This window comes from Lucilia cuprina, chromosome 2 (assembly GCF_022045245.1).
Source record: "Lucilia cuprina isolate Lc7/37 chromosome 2, ASM2204524v1, whole genome shotgun sequence".
NCBI classification, from domain to species: domain Eukaryota; kingdom Metazoa; phylum Arthropoda; class Insecta; order Diptera; family Calliphoridae; genus Lucilia; species Lucilia cuprina.
This window is the reverse complement of record NC_060950.1, coordinates 52648410-52666866: the sequence shown is the minus strand read 5'-3', so window position 1 is coordinate 52666866 and position 18457 is coordinate 52648410. Positions and strand designations below refer to the sequence as shown.

At 29.0% G+C, this 18457-nt stretch overlaps 1 protein-coding gene across 2 annotated transcripts; it reads left to right on the top strand.

Moving 5' to 3' along the window:
• Positions 1-2669: 2669 nt before the first annotated feature.
• LOC111675135 (mitogen-activated protein kinase ERK-A) lies at positions 2670-9617 on the top strand. Of its 2 annotated transcripts, none has more exons than XM_023435869.2 (8): positions 2670-2806; positions 3883-5169; positions 7705-7831; positions 7903-8013; positions 8094-8228; positions 8295-8579; positions 8653-8841; positions 8913-9617. In XM_023435869.2, exons 2-8 carry the CDS (start codon positions 4964-4966, stop codon positions 9039-9041), a joined length of 1182 nt encoding a protein of 393 aa, XP_023291637.1. In that variant the 5' UTR covers positions 2670-2806; positions 3883-4963; the 3' UTR covers positions 9042-9617. The 2 variants fall into 2 exon arrangements, with proteins under 2 accessions (XP_023291637.1, XP_046806388.1); XM_046950432.1 differs by lacking the exon at positions 2670-2806 and adding an exon at positions 3165-3732.
• Positions 9618-18457: the final 8840 nt, after the last annotated feature.

Sequence of the window (18457 nt, the reverse complement as noted above, 5' to 3'; positions counted from 1 at the left end):
TATTTATATGACGAATTGGTTTTTTGCCAATGTGATTTAATAGTCAAAAATACCATATCTGATTATATACATACATATATACTAAACTCAAAATATATTGAAAATATTCGAAATGCCAACAATTTAAAAACGTAACCTAATCTCAAGTAAGTACCGGTCCACACTAGGAAACTTTTTTTGAAAACTTTTGATTTTATGTGAGAGAGAAAGAAAAAGAATTAGAATAAAACTTGTTTATCTTGTAAGACCTGGTTCACACTAGGAAACTTTTGATTGATTTTGGTGTGTGAGAGAAAGAGAAAGAAATATCAACCATCTCTTTCTCTCACACACAAAATCAAAAGTTTCTCAACAAAAATTTCCCAGTGTAAACCAGGTCTAATATGTCTTTTGTTGAGAAACTTTTGATTTTGTATGTAAGAGAAAGAGATGGTTCATATTTCTTTCTCTTTCTCTCACACACAAAAATCAAAAGTTTCCCACAAAAACAAATCAATGCAATCAATACGTAGTTTCTTTCCTATTGTGAACCAGGTTTTATTCTTCTTATTCTTACAAAAACAAATCAATGCAATCAATACGTAGTTTCTGACACAAAAGCTTCTATGTGTGAATAAGACCTGGTTCACACTGTAAAACTTTTTACTTCAAAAGAGAATTAAGAAAAGTTTTCTCAACAAATGTTTCTTATTGTAGACCAGGTCAAAGCAACTTTTAATTTTTAATTTAGAACCCTAAAACAGCGTTGTGTTCTAGTGTAGTATTTTTTGATCGTGAAGAAAGTAGGGTTCTATAATTGAAACGAAAAGTCAACTTTTCAACTTTTTGTATTTAGTTAAAAGTCGACTTTTCGACTTTTTGCATTCAGTTAAAAGTCGACTTTTCGACTTTTTGCATTGAGTTAAAAATCGACTTTTCGACTTTTTTCACAGACGATAGTTGAGTTATCGACTTTTTTGGAACAAAATAGTTGATTTCGACTTTTTCGACAAAAAGTCAATTGTTCAATTATTCGAAAGTCGATTTATAGAACCCTAGTGTGAACTAGGACTAAGGAAACTTCAAATGATAATTAAGAATAGGTTTCTCGACAAATCCCTACAAGAACAGTGACAGTCATTTGACCGGTCATTTGACTGACACTAGTGAAGGAAATATCGATCACTGCGTAGAACAAAGTTTCTATCAAGTTCTTAAGGGCAATATGAAAAATTTGATGGAAACTTTTGTGTACATGTGATCTTGCATCTCCCTTGCACTTATGAATTCTACCGATTTTAAAACATATATTTGAGCTGCTCACTCCTTTGCTTTTTACCAATCAAGGGTGATGAAAATGTTAGTCACGATTGACTAATCATTCTTTATGGATATATCCATCACAGTTGACCAATCACACTTGATGAATTTATCCGTCAAATCTGACGGCTATGCCAATTTATAATAAAACACAATTTATTAACGTTTTAAGATATATATTTTTAATTTTATTAATATACATAGTAAGCATATACATAAATTAACTATCACTTAACCATTTTACATACCTCACAGAATGTAAAATCCTCCTATGCTCCTTTTAATTTGTGGAAATAAATTGTCTGTAAAGAAATGCATATAAATATTGAAATATAAAAATTAAAAGTAAATATGTATTCATATTACCACAGATAGATTAAACTCCGAAGTGTATATTCTCAGCTCCACTTCCTGCACCGTTTTTAAATTACAATAAATCTTTTTATTTTTAATAATTTTAGTCTTAAATTTTTTAATTTTTTGCTTTTTGATATTTGGCTTTCACTGAAATAATTAATTTATGCGACGAAAACACAGTAACAGTCAAATGTAGTTGTTTCACTCTTTCATATGCAAATGAAACCCTTTATCACACATTGAGTACATCACAGTCATTTTACCGGTCATTAATGATGGAATTATCCATTAACTATTTTTTTAGCAATTTTTAAAGAAAAATGTTGTAAGTGTGTTAGTAAAATCATTTTGTATGTGTTAGTTTCGGTCATACATTTCTTGTAGGGATGTTTCCTATGTAGACCAGGTCTAAAAATCTCTTTATAAATCTATACCGTTTATATTTACTATTTTTGACATTTAGGAAGATTTCATTTTTGCTAATATTTCTTGAAATCCCACTAAGTGATCTCTTACACTTACTAAATAGGAAGATTCCATATATTCATATATTTTACCTTTGATATAAAAAATTACCTTTGATATAAAAAATAAAATGGAAAAATTAAAGTTGTATTTAGAATAAAAAATATAACATTATATTTAAAATGAACTTTTCATTAATGTTTATCAATTAAAGTTAAAAATTTTTCTTTGGAAAGATTGAGGAAATAGCAAAAGAAAGGAAAAGTTATACTCATTTGAACTTTCAAACCCAACAAACCATCTAAAAGTACTAAACTTGGTGCAAATTTCATCCAAATCGATTTTGTAAATTGGGTCTCTTGACACGAAATTGTCCATATAAATAATTATATATATAATTTTTTGATTTAACAGAATATTGCTTATTTTAAATTATGTTGTATTAAATCCCTCTTTTAAATCCAATTTTTAATCACTCTGATAACACTGTTTAAAAACTTCGCCGTCTTATTGCCGATTTAAAGTCGGCGCTTTTTTCAATGTGTCTAACGCCGTTTACATTTATGTCGGCACAAGTCTCTGGTTTTCAGCAGAAATTTTTAGTAAAGTGTGAATAATTATGTTATTTACAAAATAATTATAAAATAAAATATTATTAAAGTGTAGAAATTCCACATTTTCCTAGGTATTTAAAAAAATTATAAAAAGTGCTAAATTAATAAATATTAGTGGTGAATAAGTTTTGTGAAAGTGAAAGAACAGCAAGATTCTATAAACAAGATATTTTAATTCTTGTGGAATTAAATAAGAGTTGTTAGATTAATTATTTTAATTCTACGGTCTTTGTTAAATAAATTTTATCAGAAAATATAACATCAAACGTAGTTGCTATATAAGGGACTGCCCCTTCCCTAACCATTTTGTACACATACAAAGTATCTTTCAAGTGTTTTTTTATTGTTGTGCGGTAAATCTTATTTATACAGACAACCGAATACTGATCATAAAAAAGAATTAAAAAAAAAAGATGTGGTTTTTTATTTGTCACTTGAAAAATATTTGCACTGTGACTCACTTTCTAACAATTTTCTAAAATACATAATGATAATAAAGGGAAAAATGACAAGCAAAACATTTGTTTCTTTTATCTAACCTATATCTGTTGAAGAAGCGAGTGAGGAGTGTAAAATTTTTTACAAAATAATTAAATTGTAAAAAGCAACAGACGAAAGTAATTATAAAAAAGGTGTCAGGTTTTTTAACTCATCGTTCGCTTCTTTTTCATTTGCCATTTTTATGAATCCTTTATTATCGTTTATTTTAAATTTCGCTGCTATCAAGTGTCGTTGTTGACATCGACTTCGACGTCGCAGTCATTGTCGTATTTTTCGTCGTAAAATTCAAATTTCACGAGCAGACGCAGCAGAACAGGAATGTATCTAGTGACAAAAATTGTGTTAATTTTGCGACCAAAGTGCACACACATAGATAGAAATTATAAATTGTTTGCAAAATTTTTAATTGTGTTAATTGCCAAAAATAATAAATAAAATCAACAATTTAAAACAAATAAATTTAATAAATTGCCTTAAATAGCTGTCACCTCAGATGGTATAGAAAATATGCTTTTAAGCACATTTTATTCTAGTTCGTCTGTTGAAAAAAACACCGAAAAAGTGACAAAAACTTATACAAATTTACGAAATTATAACGTTACTGGAGTGTGTGAATGTTAATTTTAATAATTAATTTCTTTTTTAGTGCGTACATTCATATTTAAACAAAAAAAGTCAGAATTTGTTAAAACATTGAATATTTTAATACAAAAAAATTAATGAGAACGAAAGTTGAAAGAAAGAAAGAAAAAGAACAACAGGAATAACAACTCTAAAAAGAAAACGAATAACAACAGCAACAATAATAATAAAAAAGAAGAAGAAAAACAGCAAAAAAACATTACGAGAAAAAATAGAAAGCAAAAAGAAAGGAAGAACAGAGGCAAAAGCAAACAAGGAAGAAGCAGCAATCCACGAATCAAACTAGCCAACAACAAACAAACGAAACTGCAAACAACACCAGCAACATTTTAAGGCTTCACTAAAAAAAGTTGAGGGTGTTGCCTGTATTATAGACATTATTAATTTGTCATTTGTAATCTGTTTGCAACTCCAGGAGGAGAAATCTAAACAAACAGTCACAATAATCCAAATATTGTTTTAGAAAATTTGTTGCAACAATTCCCTATTCTGCAACCACCTACCAACAATATTTATTTTCAAGTCGAGTGTATGCGTGTACAAATTTTGTACCAACAACACCACTAAAAACTATAAAGGAAACCAACAAATTGTGTATGCGTGCGTTTGAACGTGTGTGTATAGTGTATGCGCTGTTTTGCTAACGTCGCCGTTGCGGTCGTCGTCGTGGTATTGTTGTAGTGTAGATCTCGTTACCGTAACCTAAGAATAGAAGCGAAAAATTGTCAAAAGATACCTGTTGTTGGTACTACGCTAGGCGTTACCCATAAGTTTCTATATATTCCTTTTTGGGACTTTTTTCTCTCTCACATTTTCTCTACTTCGTTTCTTCTTCATCATACGAAAAAAGTAAAAAAAAACAATTTGCCAGAAGTGAAAAAATCACTTTTTAAACAGACAAGCAGAATCAAACATCTTTATATTGATTTGCTGTCACTGGTTGTTGCTCTTTTTTCTGTTTGTTTCCAAAGAAACATTACAGGAATAGTCAAGCAGTTCGTCAACACATTGCTGTCAAACAATTTCATTAAAAATTATCTTATTGAGAGGTGTCTGCATAGAAATCTGTGGTAGTGAGTTCAGCTATGGCCGAGGCAGCAGCTAGTGCACCAACTGCAGCAGGTGGTTCCAGTCAGCCACAGCAACAACAACCCAATAATAATGGTGCTACTGCACCCATAGTACATTCGGATAATCCAAATGCCGAAGTTATTCGTGGTCAAATTTTCGAAGTTGGTCCACGCTATCGTCATTTGGCCTATATTGGTGAAGGTGCCTATGGTATGGTGGTGTAAGTATTTAATTTTAATATATTTCCATTTTCATTTAGAGAATGTGTAGATATTTATTTCATTCATCACGTTTGCTATGTAATGCTAACAAAAAGTAGGACTTTTCTTATATAATAAACCACAGTTTTTTTTTACTTTGCCTGAAATAAGGATTGTTGCATTTCTTCATTTCCACCAACACAGAACTTCGAATTGTGCTATGTAAAAGGATTTTCAATATTGCTGTATACCACGCATTTTTTCTTGGCATATGGCCATATGGATTTATGGTCAATTATATCCCACTTCTCTTTAAGTAACACAAAAAATTTCCTTTTTTATTGTAAATTATTATTGACCGTAAAACTATCGGTAATGAATTTTTATTCCGTTTAAGACGATATGGATATATCTGTAACTTTTCTGTCTGTTTAGTTTAGTTTAAAACGGTTGTATACCAAAAAAGGTTTACATCCACTCGGAGAGCCAAGAGGGTCCATTGTGATTCCCTTTAAGAAGAAACACGAAAAATAAATATATAGAAGATAGAAAAGCCGGAGAGATTAGTTTGAAGTTACTGAATTCCTATCCTAATAGAGAAAGATTGTTGATAGTATTAGAAGGGAATTATACAAGGTCCGGCGCCTAAATAGCCAATATAAAACCTAGAATGATTTACACACACATTCCATGATGTGTGTGTAAATCATCATTTAATGTTTTTCCTAGCCATTTCCGCCTCAGACTCTGTGCACCAGGACAGTCACACAAAATATGTTCTACTATCTCTAGCTCCTCTTCGTCATCACATAACCTACAAAACTCCTGGGTGTTTAACACCCAATTACCCAAAAAGGCTCCTATCGCGCAGTGACCGGTTATCACTCCTACAAAAACTCTAATACTCCTCCTGTCCAATCCTAATAGTGTTCTGATTGCCTTGGAATTCAACCTCGGCCATAAGGCTTTGGATACCCTCCAATCCATCCTACTATGCCAGGATTGGTTGGAGAAGTTACTGAATTTGTCGGAGATTAACTTATAGTAGTAGTAGATAGGAGGTTTCACCGACATAACTCCACTATCATTGTCCAGATCTGACTCTTGTCTGGCCAGTTCATCTGCGATCTCATTACCCTGTATATTACCTGGAACCCAACAAAACCTGATTGTATACATCCCAGATAGCTCGCGAATAGCATCCCTGTCTGTTTACTATACGACAATTTTTCTAACAAGAATAGCTTATTCTATTTGTCCATCTTAAGTTCTAATTAAAACGCATAAGAAGAGCCAAAAATATCCTACTTGTTACAGAGTTGAGTACTAAACAATTTAAAACTAAACAATGTAGTTTGATAGATAATTTTAAGGGGAATTGAACAATGAAAGACCACAAACTTTAATCCTTCATACGGCTGGTATTACCATTGTCTTGTAATGATAGCATTGGCATAGCACGTTAAACTACCGAACCAGGTTTTGTCCATTATATAATGTAAGTTTATTTCTTCCAATATGTATACTGCGATCCAACTGAGAAGATATCATAAATAACTAATGATTCTCTTCGGAAATAAACACCAACCTTTAGGGCACATGAAGAAAGAGCTTCAAACTTTATCTATACCCTTACATCGCGACAAGATTGTTGCTAATATATACCTGTAATACATACTTCATTTTTTATAATATATTGGATTTTTGGCCAAAAAATGAAATATATTCAGAAATCAATTTTGGATTTAAACTTGTTATTATATATTTACAAACATTGCTCATATTCTATAATTAAAAAGTACACGAAGAAATTATAAAGATATTTAATGATAGTGACTCAAACTCCAATAAAAAAAACAAAATTTTTTTATCTGTAAACCGCTACGATATTTTTATGTGTAAATTTCCTCAATTCATTATAATAATTTGTATATGTATGTATATTTTTTTGTTATAAATACTGCCGAGAAATTCTATTGTAATATTATGTTAAATAGAAAGGAGTTTTAGTGTTTGGAGTTTTATGAGAAAGTCTATTTTACGAAAACTTTTATTACTTTATTTTGGATTATGTGCCATTTTGAGAAAGATTTAGAGCAGTTGATGCCACTCTCTGTTACTAAAGACTTTATTAATCCAAGTTTGTAACAAATAGTAATGAATTATTTGGAAAGATATAAAAGCTCAGGCTAACCTCCTTACTGTAGGCAACAGATCATTGTTTAATGTCAAGAACTGTTGTAGTTTTGCAACTAATTCTGTGACTATAAAGAAAAAGTGTAAAAATTGTTTTAAAAATTTAAATTCCAATACAAAACTAAAAAATGTCGATGATCTTAAAGTTCTGAACCTATTTAAAAAAATTGACACAACAGAGATTTGGGTTTAACATGAGATATATATTCATTTTAATTTTTTTCATAAAATTATTTAATTAGAGTTTGAATTTAAAAACAATACACGCGAATTACTTTTTATTTCTATTAACTTATTTAAAATTATATTAATCTTTGCAATAAACTTACAAAAATTTAATTTATTTATATGTTTTCTAGATCTGCCTGTGATACACTAACAAATACAAAGGTGGCTATTAAAAAAATATCACCTTTTGAACATCAAACTTATTGTCAGCGTACGTTGCGTGAAATCAAAATTCTAACTCGTTTTAAACATGAAAATGTAAGTAGAAAATTTACAATAAACTTTAAACTGTAAAGAAAACATAATCTGATGTTCAATATTCATTTCAGATCATTGATATACGTGATATTCTGCGTGTGGATAGTATAGAACAAATGCGTGATGTATATATTGTACAGTGTTTAATGGAGACTGATCTTTATAAATTACTTAAAACTCAGGTTAATATTTTTAAATATTTAAATTAATAATAATTACAATGATTTAATTTAATGATTTGTTTTTATTTTAAATTTTACAGAGGCTAAGCAATGATCACATCTGCTATTTTCTATATCAAATATTGCGCGGTTTAAAATACATACACTCGGCCAATGTATTGCATAGAGATTTGAAACCAAGCAATTTATTATTAAATACAACGTGCGATTTGAAAGTAAGTTTTTCTTTTTAATTTTGTGTTGAATTGTTTTGTATTAATTAAACGATAATTTTATTTTAGATATGCGATTTTGGTTTGGCACGTGTAGCTGATCCCGAACATGATCATACTGGTTTTCTAACCGAATATGTGGCCACACGTTGGTATCGTGCACCAGAAATCATGCTCAACTCAAAGGGCTATACCAAATCGATAGATATTTGGTCAGTAGGTTGCATTTTAGCAGAAATGCTTAGCAATAGACCCATTTTCCCAGGCAAACATTATTTAGATCAATTAAATCACATATTAGGTGTATTAGGATCTCCCTCTAAAGAGGATCTAGAGTGTATTATAAATGAAAAGGTAATAAACTTTAGTTAAATATTACTTGTATAAATAACAACTAAAGTTATGTTTTTGATTTTGTATCTTTTAGGCCCGCAATTATTTGGAGTCATTACCATTTAAACCAAAAGTGCCATGGTCACGGCTATTTCCCAATGCTGATCCATTGGCTTTAGATTTACTGGGCAAAATGTTGACATTCAATCCTCATAATAGAATACCCGTTGAAGAAGCATTAGCGCATCCTTATTTGGAACAGTATTACGATCCTGGAGATGAGGTAACATTAAGTAAAATTCCATAAGGCAGATCAACATTATAACATATTCTTTTCTTATTTCTTGCCTATAGCCCGTTGCTGAAGTACCCTTCCGAATTGGCATGGAACTCGACGATCTTCCAAGAGAAACATTAAAAACATTAATTTTCGAAGAAACTCTCAAGTTCAAAGAACGACAACCAGATCAACAAGCCGTATAAAGTTCTCACACGTAAGACTTTTATCAGGAGCCCAGAGAAAAAAAATAAACACAAATATTTAAAAAAGCAACAACAACACAAACAAAAAAACAACGTAACCTGCATTTTTAATTTATACATACAACAAACATTACACACTCTCTGTTCGTTTTACTACATGGTGTTTTTTTCAATCAACATCATAACAATCACTTCTATCAAACGCGTTCCATATTTTTAAAAAATTAAAACAAAAGCAAACAAAAAAATATTATTATTGTTACAGAGCTAATAATAAATGATAAAAGACGTTGATGATGAGAAGTGAGGGAAAAACGTTATAGATGAAGAGAATTGTTGTCACTGTCACTGCGTTAGTGCTCCAATTGCTGTTGATGCTGCTGCTACTGAAAATGTTTTAAAAATTTAGTGCTTCACCATCATTGTGATCTTAAACATATACAAAAACAAAACAAACAACAAAAACAAAACAAAAAACATACATAAATAATAAATATATTTAATTTTACTTTCTCTTCCTTTCCATTGTATTCAAATGTTCGTATTTTCTTACTTCTTAAAACAAAAACACAAAACCTTATTCTTTTCAATATCTTTTTTATATAATTATTATTATTTTTATTTTATTATTATTATAATTATTATATTATGTTTATTTTTAACTAACCATAAGTTATAAAAAGTATTTATTTCTTTTTTTAAAAAAAAAAAATATTATTTTGGGTTAATGTTCAAACATTTTGTGAGTGTAGTTAAATCAAAAAGAAGAAAACAAACAAATTATTATTCTAATTATTATTATAATTGTAATTATTGTCTTCATATTTAACATGAAAAAAGAAAAAAAAAACAAAAAATCGAAAATCGAAACAAAAAACCTATTAATTACAAAGATGAAAAGTGCACGCGATTTATTTGTATTTTTAGAATTTTAAATCATAAAAAAAAACAAAAATATATATAATATAATAATATTAAATAATGGCATAAAAACAAAAAGCAAAAAAGAAAAAGTTTTTAATGAATTGAAAACATAAACAAAAAACATAAATATTATACAATTTACTATATTAATATACATTTCAAATATTAAACAAAACAAACAAACACACTTTTACAAACATTTGATTTTTTGTCTTAAATCTCTTGTCCAGCTATCTCTACACTTTTTCTCTACTCGTTCACACTACACACACACATACCCACGTAGATCGTTTAAATGAAAACAAAATATTATTAATTGAAAGTACATTTTACTATAAAGTGACATTGCATAAGGATATAGATCAATAACATGTTTTTTGGATTTTCAATTGTAAATTTCTAATTATTTCTTTGTACAAACTCCATTTTTTATAGAAATCTTCTCCATATGGTATTCTACATTTCGATTCGAAGCTCCCTCACTAATGGCCCCTATTCTGCATTTCAATTCGAATCGAAATTTTCTCCGCTTGGCAACTTTGGTATTCTACATCGATTCGACTCTCCGCCACATAAACAACAATTTAGACCTGGTTCACACTAGGAAACTTTTTTTGAAAAGCTTTTGATTTTTGTGTGTGAGTAAAAGAGAAGGAAATATTAACCATCTCTTTCTCTCACACACAAAATCAAAAGTTTCCCAGTGTGAACCAGGACTTACAAAAACGCAGGTACGACCATAACGCAAAATACACACGTTCGTAAAGCATTGAAACGAAATGGAATTGCTTCTTCTTTTTCTTACGATTCAGTTTTTTTTTAATACCTTTTTTCGATCGTTGCGTAAATGAATGCGTAAACGTAATCGAATAGTTGTGAATATTACAATTCTACGATCGTAATGCCCAATACACACAATCATAAAGCATTCTTCTGTATTCTTTAAATTCCTATTTTTGTAGGAATATCTATTACAAATCTATGCGGCAACGTAATTGGAATGTAGAATAGGTGTGAATAGAGACATTCTTAAATGATAACTTAAAAGATAAACATATTAATTTTGTTTGGATAAATTTAGATTTTAAGAAAATCAAAAATTGCCTATATTAAGGGTTACATTATTTCGTTAAATATTTGATAGGTGTGATCGTACTTTTTAGTGCGGTGTAAAGTAAAGATTACTAAACAGTTGTTAAAGACTACAAGATCTATCAAAGTGATCAATAGGCACAAAGTTTTTTAAAACATAATATACTTGGCGCCACTTTCCTTGGACTTTTGCAGTGATCTACAGTGATATTCATATTAATAGTCTATATATGGCGTTTTTACACATACAAATAACTTAACTGGAGTTTCGAAGAAGAAGAAAACTCTAAAAAAAGGAAAAAAAAACGGATCGCAAGAAAACAGTGTTTATGCAAGGACTTGGTGGATAACTTACAGCTTGTGCTACTTGACAGGTAAGATGTTAGTTATTTCGTAAAGCTAGGGAACATATAAACCGGCTTTAGGATTATAAGACAAGATTTGTCATCTAATTGAAAATTTTGCAAATTTTTGACTTCCTATGATCATTAAATGAACACAATTAATAAAACTTATTATAAAATAATTGATCTCTTACCATTGTGACACCAGTCTGGGTTTTCAAGCTTTAATTAAAAATTCATCTTTGAAATAAGACCAATTGGATCTTACTCAAAACACATTCACATTAAAGATCCTTTAAAATAATTCAAGAGAAAAACTAAGCTTGTTTAGTTTTTACATAATTCACCAAATATTTTTGGGGTAAAGCACAATTTACAAATATAAACAAAGATTCCTTCTTATTCTTCAGATCAAAAGTCCTTGTGATCTGAAGATATGCAGGCCGAGAAAATTGCAACAACTTTGAATTCCAGTGAAATTTTTAAATGATTGAATTGTTATGAATCCGAATATGGTATTTTAGAATTTTATCGTCTTTTCAAGTTTTTGGCCATATTTGAGACTTTAAGGACAGGGTTTTTTAGATAATTATATGTTTAGTGTTTTTCAGTAAACTGTAACGTTACGTATTATCTTAGTTTAACTGAGTGTTATTGGCCAATTAAACTTAAGTTATAAGTGAGAAAACACAAAGAACAAAAACTTAATATTGCAATTTTCTGATTTGTTTTGTTTTATTTGTTATTGTTTTAAATGTTTATTTAACAATTTTCCTAAATTTTTCATTTTAAAAAATTATTATTTGCAAGAAACGGTTGTTTTTTGTTAATGTTTTTGAGTGAAAAGTTGGCAATACTAACAATGTCAGTCATAACTGAAAAACACAATCACCGTTAAAAGTCCGCCAAAATTAATTCCGAGTTTATTCTAACAGCAAGTTAAGCCTAGTTTAACTGAGTAGTAAGCAGTAAAGCAATGTGAGTTTTAAATGAATTTCTACAAACAAATTCAGTTTCAGATTTTTAACACACAATATCTCAGAAACTTTGAGACATAACACGGATTTATCATCCTTTACTAATGTACACTTTGGTCTCCTTTGAAACAAACTACTACTACTAAACAAATTCTGTTTTATAACACTTCAAACAAAGTATACTTTGGCATTTTTCTTTATTTTTTAAGACACAATATCTCAAAAACCTCGAGTTAAAACTTAATATATTTTTAAAGCAGTTATAAAATGTTTTGAGCATTCGAATTTTGAGACACAGTGACAATGCACTCAACAGTTGGGTTGAACTTAAACAATGTTAGCTTATAAGGGAATTTCGGTCAATGTTCGAAAGCTCGAAAGCTATGCTTAACAAATATTTTAAAACCACGGCGAATGGATTATTTGGCAAAGTCATTTAATTGTTTTTACAATACATCTAATCGAATCCGTTATGTAATTCAGATATTACAAATAATAACCACTTTTCAAATCGAAAATTTTTTCGTATGGCAACTTTGGTATTCTGCCACTAAAATAACAAAACGTATGTAGCTACGATCATAATACAGAATACAAACGATCGTAAAGTATTGAAATGGAATTAAAATTTTTTCTTACAAATTCGTTTTTTGTTAGAATAACATTTTTACAATAATTGAATGCGAATAAGTAACCAAAGTACAGATTTAGGGTAAATCATATTCACTTATACATATGGCCTATTTAACTAAATTAAAAATCCTAAAATTGCAGCAAACAAAAATACTCAAAGATTACAAAAAACACAAATCCAAATTATCCATTTTATGAAGTATTTACCGATTGGTTATTTTCCATCTTTGCAAATAAATTAAAAGTATATTTTTTATACAAAGATAAACAAAAAAGGAATAGCATTTTGAATGAACATATTTAACTACACAAAAAAGTCCTTTAGAAATTTGTTGTTATATAGAAAATAATTTGTTCAATGCCTAAAAGTATGCTTGTTATTTTGATAAGATATTTTTTTCAAAAACAACATCTTTGTTTAATTTCAAACAATCCCCCGTGTGCATGTTTAGATTTAGAATTTTACAAAACAATTTTATCCCCCAAGGAGCTGTTTGTAAATCTTTTCCACTATAAATGTACTGACTTCAAATTTGAAATATGTTATTAATTATAGAAAACAACAAAACGATATTTACTATGTATACTAAAAAACAGTATGTATGTATTTATTATTAAAATGTCGACGTAAATTTTTATCAAATTTCTTCTCTATTTCTTTATAAAAATAGCAAATTAAAAAAAAAAAAAAAACGAAAGAAAAACAGAAAAAATATACAAATTGAACAAACTAATAAAACAGATTCACTAATGAACTTATTATCAATCGAAAATATTTAACATACTTTTATGAAACTCTTAAAACCCCTAAAAATATGCCAAATATTTTGGATATACTTACAAATGTGTGTATGTATGTATTACATACATACATAATTAATAATAATTACAAAAAAAAACATTTGTTCGATCACACGTAAATGTCATTAAAACAAATTGTGAAAATCACAAATATTTAAAATTCAATTAGCATTAAAACAATTTAAAATTAATAAAAGTAAATTAAAAAAAATGAAATAAAATATTTTATGTAAATATTAAATAGAAAAATAAATAATAATCATCTTCATATATAAATGACTTGTTATTTGCAAACAAACAAAAACGATCCATTGTGATGTTTTTAATTATTTATTTCAAAATATTTTTTAAATTTCAACTTTAAAAAGAAAAACTAAGCAAAATTCGTACATTATAAAAAAAAACAAGCAGAAAGAAAAAACAAAAATTATAAATAAATCTTTCTTTTTTTTTAAATATAAGATATTAATTGTAATTTTTAGTGGTACAATTGATGTTTAAATTTTAAACTCAAATTTATTGTATTTTTTTTTTATAAAATGAGAAAACAGTGTTTAGTTATTTTTATTATTATTATTATTATTATTATTATTATTATAATTTAATTGCATTAAAGTATTATATACTAAAAGAAAATTTAACTCTTTTTTAATTAAATCGTTAGTTGTCGTCATTATTATTATTATCTATATATAAAAAAAGAAAAACAAATAAATATACAAAAAAAAAAAAAAAAACAAAAACACTGTTGTAGGAATATTATTAAATTAAATTAATTGAAAATTTACATATATATATGTTTATGTATGTATTGTATTTACATTTATACATAATTTTTATTTTCATAATTATTAATTAAATAGATTATGATGATTGTACTACTAATATTATTGTATTTTTAATATAAATTTCTTCGATCATGTTATATTTCACCTTATAAAAACAAAAACAAATAAAACAAAAAAAACTTTGAAAAAACCCGAAAACTAAATGTTTATTTAATTTTTTTTAATATTTAAAATGGTTCAAGTCCATTCGGATTCCTTTAGATATATATAATCCAGCGCAAAAGAAAATTCATTGCTTTAACGTATCTACATCTTCAGCATCCTCACATAATTTGGAAATTTCCCGCAGGATATTGTTGTACAATGGCCCTATAAGAGTCCTATCTATTTTAAGTTTCAGAAGTATCCAGCAACCTGGATTCCGTGACAGTATAAAGTATGTATTTACGTAATCGAGTAAAATTGATCGTAATTTTCCTTTTTAGCATTCGATTTCAAACAAGAATTCTGCTTTTTAGTTTAATATCTATATAAGAAAGCTTTTTTCGATCACGTATGACATAATTCAGTTGACAGTTAGTGATTTTGTTTTACTCTCATGTCAAGTTTAGATCAGAAACTTGTATGCCTAGTTCTCGTTAGCAAACATATTGCAGTCTTCCATCATCTCCCGCAGATCACTTTACAGTCTACGACTAAGGGCGGTTTTCTTACTACTCAGTTAAACTAGACTTAACTTGCTGTTAGATTAAACTCGGAACAAATTTAGGCGGACTTTAACCGATGATTGTGTTTTTCAGTTTTTGATTTAAGCTCAGTTAACTTTGTTAATATTGCCAACTTTTCACTCAAAAACATAAACAAAGAACAGCTGTTTTTTGCAAACAATACTTTTTTAAAATGGAAAATTTTGGAAAAATATAAAATAAACATTTAAAACAATAATAAGTAAATTGCAATTTACTTAAAATATTAAGTTTTTGTTCTTCCGAAATCATTGTTTTATTGTTTTTGTCAATTGTGGTTTCTCACTTATAACTTGAGCTTAATTGGCCAATTACATTCAGTTAAACTAAGATAATAAGTATCTTTACTCATAACTGAAAAACACGAAACATATATTAAACCAGGTTTAACCAAAGAATGAAGATTATCTTTATCAGAAAAACTCGCCCTAAGTGAGGAAGATTCGCATGATTATTCAATGCAATGGGTGCAGCACAATACGACGTGCAGCTTTCCAGTCATATCTAATATGAATCAATATCAATAGGAGTAATATATGTAACCTTGCCTGATCGTGGGTCTATCTATACAAAAATAGAAGATGTGGTTTATTTTGTAAGTACATTTTCAGTAAGGTTCCTTAATGCATCTCGATCACTTTGTTAAGGTAGAATATCCTACATATTATTCTGATGCACTTGTTGATGAAAACCTGTTGTTTGTACATTTGTGATTGCAAATGCCCTAAGCACAATTCTGTGTACCAATCTTTTAAGATTTTCCAATTTTTATTTGTCCGAGAATCGACAAATATCATCTGCAAAATCTGAATCATCGAGTTGGAGAGATGCTTTATCGTCTCTCAGAACAGTCTTTGGTCATGAAGTCATCTCGCACAATGACAAAAAGTCTGATGGTAACAAAGCGTTTCGAAATCAACGAACAGTATGTATGACATTCTAGTAATTATTCTATTATGATGCGTAAAGTGTTGTCATAGTCTACGAAGCCGGAAACCTGGCTTTTTATTTCGTAGATTGTTCGCCATTTTACTTTGAAGTCTTCCATGTATTATGATTGCCAATATCAAGTCCTCAATGATGTTTTTTCTTTAAGTTACGGGTAGCTTTTTTCCGCACAGGCTAGTGTGCAGTATTCAATATTCAACCTATTGAACCTATCATTTCTTAGCATTTCAATTTCCTCATTTATCTCACTTGTACTGGGATTGTATTCTTTAGGAATTTTCTACAGAGTCTCAATCTTTAGTAGTTGTATCTGAGGCAATGTTACAGATATCTTCGAAACTATCTATCTTTATTGCTTTGTGCGTCATTATTTGTGATCAATTATGCGGAAATGAGCTAAAAAAATTGTAGTAAGATTTTTGTAGAATTTCATATATCACAATTGGAACTTTTTTAATAGGTTATCACATATGAACCATCATGTTCTTCCCTGGCGAAAAACTTCTTACTTCCCCAGGGAAGAACATCCAGTTACAGCTAACCTGTTACAATAACAACTTACTTACTTCAGAACCATTTAACCATGTCTTTCGAATTTCCCTATTTAACAACCTGCATATTTCATGGTTTAGCTGGTAAGTGGTGAAAATTCTACTTATTTTTCCTAACTTTTTTGCTGTTATACCATTAATATGTTTTATTTTTGACATCCAAATATCGGATTTTTACTGCTTCTAAAACTAAGATTAGATGTAGTTAAGAGTTGCCAAAAATGAACAACATCCCCCCAATGACACGATAATGTAAAATTCATAGTTTTTTCACCCAAATTTGAAGCACTTCGCGTTACCAGTTCTGATTAAAATACTACATCTTATTCCACACTTTTTGCTGGGATAGTTTGTATACGAGCCTGGCTGCTTCTGCTGGAAAGTATGACCCCATTACACGATAAAAGGAAAGTATTCTGATACAAGAGAAATTTCTATTTCTCGTCATGTTCCATATGGCACAGTTCAAGCACCTCTCTTCTGGTCGTTGAAGTTCTCTAGAACAAGACGCGTATCACAGTCAATCAATGTCCACCTTGCTACATTGGCTTTTAATAAATAATACTATATTTTATAACATGAGAATACGTCTTTTTCGAAAGATTCTAATTAGTAAACCGTTAATGGGACTTATATATTGATTGCCACCAAATTAAGCTTGTACGTTTTCAACGATCTTATGATATTTGATTTTGTCTACAACAAGCAATATGAGCACTTTATCTTGAATATAAAACAAGTATGAATGTATAGTCGGGCGTAGACGACCATATGATACCCTACACCAGTCAGTATGTATGTTAAAAATGGGGATTATTTAAAAAATAAAGCATTTGATTTGTTTTTTAACTTTATTTCGGAATATTTTTTTTTGCAAAAAAAGAGATTTTTTACAAGTGGGCTCAAAGGGGGGTAGGTCAAAATATGACCCTATCCTTATAAATGTTAGTAGGTGGAGTTAAGTCTACTTCAATATTATTTATGTAGAATTTAAAAGTGTCATTTGTTGTTTGTAAGTGAATTTTGACATTTAGGTCAATTTCTGATGGGGAGTTTGTATGGGGGCTAGGGTCAAATGAAGCCCGATCATTACAAAAAAAAGTTCTATAAAACTATGCCTTGTCGACTTTTGTTGACATAATAGATCATTTAAATTAATTATAAGCCCAAAGGCCCTTTTTTGGGGTACGGGCCCAAAAAAGAGCGTGTGATAAATTTCATCCTATTATCTTTAAAATTGCGGCCTGTACCTTGCGCACAAGGTTTACATGGACAACCAGCCAGACGGACGGACATAGCTTAATCGACTCAGATAATGATTCTAAGCCGATTGGTATACTTTAATGTGGGTATAGGACGAATATTTTTGTATGTTACAAACATTAGCACAAACCCAATATACCCTATAAAAACCTAGCATTAAATTAATTTTAAAAAACTTTACTTTGTTTTTTTTTTATACAAAATGGGATTGATGCCAAAGAGGCTTCTTGTTTTCCCTCTGATACGTCTTCACATATAATGTTGTATCCTTTACAATTGAGCAGACTCAAAAAATTTAATTTTAAAATGTTTCTTACTTATTTTTTAATAAAACTACTGTATATTTTTG